The following is a 7264-nucleotide window of genomic DNA, read 5'->3' as shown; positions in this document are numbered from 1 at the left end:
AAATATATATTTGAAGGTACATATTTACTTATATCAATCCAGTATATATTATATATACTTCAGAATAAATGTACTTTTTTTAATTTAAAGGCACATAGATATATATAAATGCTTCTATATAAATGCTTGAAGTTTTTTTCTTTATTTGTCTTCTTGTTCTTTATAGTCTTTATATCGAACACAAGCACCATGCTTTTATATCTGGTATAAATGCATATTGAACGCATATTACTGAACTTTAAGGACACTTATTCGTAATATATTATTTAAGATCTGTAAGAGTTTAGTATCGTAATACTCACGAAACGTAAAGCATATTTAAAGTAATATGCAATGTAAATCAGTTATGCATTTATTTGTTAAAAAAAAAAAATAATAATAATATTTAAATGCAAAACTTTAATTTAAAGTCGTACGAAACCTACGAATTCTTAAAAACTATAAAAACTATAAAAAAATAATTTTTATAGTTTTTTCCCCGTCGAATACTTTATCACAAATATGTCTTTTTATTTATTCGGAGATTATAAATTTATGTCATCTATTTATAGGGGAAAAAATAATAATAAAAAAATAAAAGAGATGTAAAAAAAGATAATAAATAGACTGAAAATAAAAGTCATATTAGTTAGCTGCCGTTGTTTCATCGAATATATGATAGGAATGTTGCGAGTTAAAATATAAAAAGATAAAAAATAATATGATCATTGATTTATAGTTGTGTTGTTATTACCGTCTTTCTAGTTATGACTGTTTGTTTGCCTGGTGATTGTTCCGTTGTTGCAACTTGCGACGGATCTGCTACTAACCATGGACTGATATCCGAAACAGCTGGGCTATCATCCTTTACAATAAACAGAATAAAAGATCGTATGATGTCACTTACCAATGACAGTGATGTTAAAACATATTTTCTTTTTCATAGAAACAGTATTACAAAAATTTATGCGTATATATTGCGTAATGTATAAAATGAAGCGAACGCACAGCTAGCATTATAAGTCTTAAATGTAATATTTGCAAGCACCAGAGGGATTGAACTAACCTTGTGTGTAATCGTTGTTCTTATTGTTTGAATCTCTTCTGTTTTAACAACTCTTGCTTGAGCTGTTTTATTATCGGTAGTCGTAGTTGTAGTCGTAGTCGTAGGAGTAGTAGGAGTAATAGGAGTAGTAGTAATAGTAGCATCTGACTCATTTTTCTTTTCCACTGTTGGTTGTAATTCTTTAAATGGGTTTAATAAGCCCAAAAATGGATTAGAATCTATGAAAGGATTCGTATTCTTTTTGCTTTCATCTTCTGTACTGACTGTGTCAGTAGTAGTTTCAGAACCCTCGTTAGACATTACTTCATTCTTACTATCGATGGTAAACGGATTGAATGGATTTTGTGATTGATTTGATTTTGGACTTAATGGTGTTGTTGTTTGTTCTATTTGGCCCCAATTGTCCAATGAGAAATGTGTTACAGTTACAGTAGAATCTGCTGCTGGGCTTACTTCAGCTCCGCTTACAGAAAGCGTTAATTTGTCTCCACCCTATAGTCAAGACGAGCAGAAGAAAGCAAACAACTTTATAGCTGAAAGCTGATTATGCGAAACAATACGTAGGACATGATTTTGAAGGACTTGATCACTTTTTTGTATACTTATTGTTATATATATGTACTTTACTGATTTATGTATTTACTTGCAAACTTAATTTTTAATATAAGTAAACAAATTCACAATACAGTCAAATACATAAGCAAGATAAATCCTATAGCAAAATAAAAATAGCAAGTTTTTCTAATAGTGAAAATTTAATAGAACTTACCACTGAAACGATAGTAGCTGCATCGGAATGTTGATTGTTTTTGACTGTAACTGCAGATGCATCCACAGATGTGATAGATATTAAATTAGAATTTTTCCCCTGTTCGAGGGCTTTTGCTTTTAATATGTTACATTTAAGTGATTCTGGCGGTATAGGAGTACGAGGTGGTAACGATAAAGTACCACCGACCTGATTATTAGGCACTAATTGCACTTGATTAGCTATTTGATTTTCAATAGGCAATATAGGTTTCATAGGTTCTGATTCTTTTTCAGTATTAACAACTGTCGTTTGATTTCTTGGTTCAAGAGGTTGCTGATCCTTAGCAAGAGATTTTAATAAAGAATCTACCAAAGGTGACGACGCCCCTTGAACACTGGACTCTGATGATTTTGTACTAGTGTGACTTGATTGACGTTGCAGAGGCTCTTCTTCGGCTACAAAATTGTAATTTATCATTACTACCTATTCTAAGGTTCAACAATAATCATAAATACAAAAAAATGTATTACTGACTAGTAGGCGGAGGCTGTATCTGCTCAACTTGTTGGCGTTGACGTTCTCGTAGAACATGACTTTGTCGACGCGCATATCTTTGGCTCGGTCGGCGTTCAAACTGAACAGTACGACGAGCACGATTCAATTGAGTAGTTTGGAATTCTGTTTTTCCACTATAACGGAAACGTGAACCCATGCGAAAAAAATTTTGACGCCCACTAGTACCTTTGACTGGAGCACGTAAACGAAAGAAGGCATGATGTTCAACTGCGCATTTCCATAAATGTTTACATGCCTTCTCATTGACTAGTCTAAAAACAAACGTATGCTCCTGTTCCCTTCCTTCGTCATCTTCCTCTACCACTACCAAAGTTAACTTTTTCTTTTTGAAATCCAAACGACCTATTTTAGGCCAAAAGAATAAACCTATTTTCTGCATTCCTTCGAAAACGAGTATCCCAGTTGGTGTTAAACCTAACGAATATTCACAAGCATCTTTTCCAAGAACCGTGTGCATGTCAACTCCGTACATGTCCAACCACTTTGCTTTACTGAGATAAGCCGATTCTGCTTGCGCTGGACTGAGACCTGAACATTTGGCATATTCTTCTAGTATTTCTAATTCCATTTGTTCTGTTTGCCCTGGGACAAATCTGAATTCTGATACAGTTGCTGCACTGTGCATTGTTGGATCATAATCACCTAATTCAGCTAAAGTAAATGTGTCTAACATTATACGCAAGCATATTCTTACTATTAAATGTTATAAATCTTACATTAGAAATTCTTACATTGAAGAGCCAAGGCAGCTAATTGAACGGATACTTGATGTGGACAATGAAGTTTACCTTCCAATACATCCTGTTTTAATTGTAAAAAGAATTGATATCGAGTTAATTCTTCACGCAATGTGTTAGGCTCTGAGGAATAAAACTTTACTTTAAGTCGTAGTGTATATGGTGGTCCAACTGTACAACAAAATAAAATACAGTTGACGATAATATAATTTGATAAAAATATGCATCAAAAAATTTCATATAACAGCACTTACTTTTGACTTGTTTTTTTATTGGTTTAGTTGGATCCAACCAATGTTGAACATTATTGCTATCGGTGTATTGTAATCCAAAGTAATCTTTTTCAATCAAATCTAAACTATAAAAAACCTGTTCATACAAATCGCTTGCCAGTGCTTTTTTCTGTAAAAATAAATGTCAACGTATAGACGTAAATATAATTTCAATTATTTAAATATAAAAATATAAAAATTTAAATATAAATATAAATAAATAAAGTACCGATAATTCGATAGGCAAGTCAGTACCATCTAATAAAACAACTCTACATTGCACAACATTTTTATTGCTAAGTAACCTCTGATTTTTAATCTGGGACGAGTTGTTTTGCCCAGTAACACTACGACCTCGTCGTCTTGAAAGAAATCTCAACATTTTCTTTCTCCTTTGTAATTAAAATTACACTCTCAAAAGAATAATGTAAATATTAATAGTACACCGTATTACAAAATGCATTATAAACTGTAATGTATTACGATACGAATTCCGCCCAAGCTACGCTTGGTGGGGTTAATTTCAGCAACACCAGCGGACACTGAAAACTCTTAAATGGCTGCTTCGTAGATAAGTTAGTTTGCCTTATAACGGAACCGCTGGTATGTATATTTTTAGTAAAAGTAAACAAATAAAATAACACGGTATATAATATACTCTGATAACTCCAATATACACTCACAATACTTATTATTAAGTTAAAAAATAAAACTATATTCTTCATAAAATGTATAGAAAATAATTTCATGTTACATATATTATAATATATTATATATATAATTATAAATTATATATATTAATTTACATAAAAATCTCTCGAAGGAAGTTTTGAAAAAAATTACAGTGCAGTGACTTGACCGACTGAGTTTAGCTTTCTCGTTTTAATACGAAACTCTTACACGTAGTAGAGCTGTACTCTGATTTGTCCCGCGAATTATAAGAATGTCGTGGAAGGTGTGATTTGATTGGTCTATTATTTACCGCTAAGAAACCACGTGGTTATGAAAGATATGAATAAGTAATGATACTTTAAATTCAATATATTAAAATAAAAGATGTTTAAAAATAATTAATATTATATTTCTATGTAGAAAAAAAATAGCATAATAATCCTCAATCTTATTCGATTTACTTTTACAAGATATAAAATTAAATAATTAAACGATAAATAGTATACAAATAATTAATAAAAATTGTAATGTAATTCTTTTTAATATTACAACGTTCTTTAAAATGTTATAATTATAATCATCATTAAACTTGAATTTTCAAGTAACGGGTCATCGACCAATGCATACATGAAAAACACGTAGATACATATAAGTTGAACGTGCATGCTGTTTGCTGTTCATCCAGTCATTGTATCCGGCATAGGCTAATCGTTATTACATATGCACGCTACATTAAGGCAGGTCGCTGATGCATATCGAGGAAGGGCTCGGAAAAAAAAAGAATTAAAAAAAAGGACAGACAGAGACAGAGAGATAGATAGATAGATAAATAGAGAAAGAGAGAGAAAGAGAGAAAGAGACAGAGAGAAAGAGAAAGAGGGATGTCTAATGAAATTCGTCTTTTCATTGATCCTCTCTCTCTTTTTCTCTCCTTCTTTCATACACGCATATACACACATACCAATACTTTTTCTTTTATTCCCTTTTTACATAACGCGGTACTCGAAACGAATTTTTTGTGTAAAATCGAGATCTTCATGGTTGTCGCCCCCAGGCATATTTGAGAATCAGCGTTTTCTAATCTCTCTTTTACATTTTCCATCTCTCTCTTTCATTCTCTCCTTTCTTTTTTTCTTTTTCTTCTTTTTTTTTTTTTTCTATCGCTCACTACTCGTTCACGAATCCGCGATTCACGCGCGTCTTGCTAACTTCCGTTCGTACCTTTGAATGCAGTCTAAATCGATTATCGTGGCCATTGTCGTTGGAATCCATTGTCGTACGAGACGAATCAACAGCGTAGGACAATACGTAAGCCTTCGTGCACGGACTAATTAGTTTTCCTTGTCAACCGAGAGTAATCTTTAGCTAGACTATAATATACACATATTTAATATTTATATTCATTTTTCCTTATTTAATATTTCATACAGAATCTAAAATATTTACTACGTGGTGCACACATATTTTATAGATCTAAAATTATATATATTTATAATTTAACTCATGTATTTTTACTAATTAAGAAACAAAAGAAGAAATAATTTTACATTCATCCTGCAAGTTATGTGTTTAAAATTCAAATCATCGAACTTTCTCTCGTTTTGTGTTTAAATCACTAACATAAGAAATAACAATTACATAAATAAAAAATTATGAATCATGTGTATAATTCTTTATAGAAAACAAATCATTACTTTCATAATCTTTACGATGACAGTAATATTTGTTTTATTTATCGTTATTTCTTCGATGTCATTTTTTCTATGATAAAAATAGTTAATATCTTTGAATAATGCGGTTTATTCGAAGAAATGTTTATGTATATGTTATTACGAATCATTTTTCTCGTCATGCTTCTAACGAATGCAACGATTATTATTTCAAATTGATCCCTTTTTTTCTTTCTTCTTCTTCTTCTGCAAACGTTTATTCGGCTTTACAAGTCATGTGATACGTTGCTGTTCAACTGCCCAGTAAGCCGAAGTGATTAAAAGTGGATAAAGTTCTTTGTACTGATGTTTAAATATATATATATATATATATGTACATACATACATTTATGTGTAAAAAAGGGAAAGAGAGAGAGAGAGAGAGAGAGAGAGAGAGAGAGAGAGAGAGAGAGAGTTGTTTCTTTCGATAACGAATCAGATATCCCTACCATTCTATTCCAACTCAGCAATATCTCGATACGATCGATCAAATTTCTCTGATTTTATAACAAACTGATGCATGTATTTATACATTACCAGTTAAAATTATTTGACCACATTACAATTTTTCTATCATTTGATAGAAAGTTGTTTCAAAGGAATGTATTATCCAATTTTTATTCGTTAGTATTCCTATAAGAAAATAATTATGTAGAATTTTAAGAAATTAGGAACGTAGGAAATTAAATGTATAGAAAAAAAAATGATTTGAATGATAGTATATTTGCATATACATATTCTAAACTTTTTATACTTGAAAAAGTGTTTCTCTATTTCGTTTTCTTATAATTATTTATGGATATCTGAATATTTTGTTTTACGAGCTCGTGTATTACTAGTAATACAGATTAGAATCTACAATACTAATTGTTGTAATTATCTATTTAAATTATAGTGGGGATAATATCGCGTTTTTTGATCAGGACAATAATCATCTCTTACACGTTCATCGGATAGGTACGTGTAACATCATACTTATTAGCACATTTACTTTTAAACGACTAGGTAAGCACAAAGAGAAGGATAAATCATTCAGAAAGGCAGGTGAATCATGCGCTTGCTATCTTTTCTTTCTCTCTTTTTCTTTCTCTGTCTCTCTGTAACAATGATCGCGACAGCTGTAAATTACTAATCAAATGTATATGTAGACGTGCATTTTTCTCTTTTCTTTCTTTTTTTTTCTAAATAATTCATTAATAAAAAAAAAATTAAATATTTATATTTATAATTTATTATGATCCGTGTAGGAAAAATAAAAAGTATTTGCAATTTTTACAGTTCTTTTTTCGTATTATCGACGAATACAAAATAAAAACATTCTTTATACTAAAATTTATTAATAACATTGTACATACACACACAACACATATACACACACATAAATTATTTGCAATTTTCAAAATTCTTGCTTAATCGACGATACAAAATTAGAACAATTGTTCAGAATAAAATGATCATCACAATTAAAATGAATGAAACAACATATCCGCGAACTTCAGTTA

The 7264-nt window shown here is 30.6% G+C and overlaps 1 protein-coding gene across 1 annotated transcript; it reads right to left on the bottom strand.

Annotated features, from left to right (window-relative positions):
- Positions 1-3935, bottom strand: LOC106784968 (band 4.1-like protein 5). Its single transcript, XM_014745039.1, has 7 exons — positions 3611-3935; positions 3364-3511; positions 3104-3280; positions 2331-3023; positions 1815-2251; positions 1046-1537; positions 1-844 (listed from the first exon to the last, which is right to left on the bottom strand). The coding sequence occupies exons 1-7, from the start codon at positions 3761-3763 to the stop codon at positions 713-715; spliced, it is 2232 nt and encodes a 743-aa protein (XP_014600525.1). The 5' UTR covers positions 3764-3935; the 3' UTR covers positions 1-712.
- Positions 3936-7264: the final 3329 nt, after the last annotated feature.

Source organism: Polistes canadensis, unplaced genomic scaffold (genome assembly GCF_001313835.1).
Source record: "Polistes canadensis isolate GaletaPanama2010 unplaced genomic scaffold, ASM131383v1 scaffold_42, whole genome shotgun sequence".
Lineage (NCBI taxonomy): Eukaryota > Metazoa > Arthropoda > Insecta > Hymenoptera > Vespidae > Polistes > Polistes canadensis.
The sequence above is the reverse complement of the archived record's forward strand: the minus strand, read 5'-3'. Positions and strand labels throughout refer to the sequence as shown.

Coding starts and splice junctions, on each gene's coding strand:
- LOC106784968 (XM_014745039.1), bottom strand. CDS start 3,763: ATGTTGAGATTTCTTTCAAGACGACGAGGTCGTAGTGTTACTGGGCAA. Junction 3,024..3,103: donor AGCTGCCTTGGCTCTTCAAT/GTAAGAATTTCT, acceptor CATTTACTTTAG/CTGAATTAGGTGATTATGAT. Junction 2,252..2,330: donor GATACAGCCTCCGCCTACTA/GTCAGTAATACA, acceptor ACAATTTTGTAG/CCGAAGAAGAGCCTCTGCAA.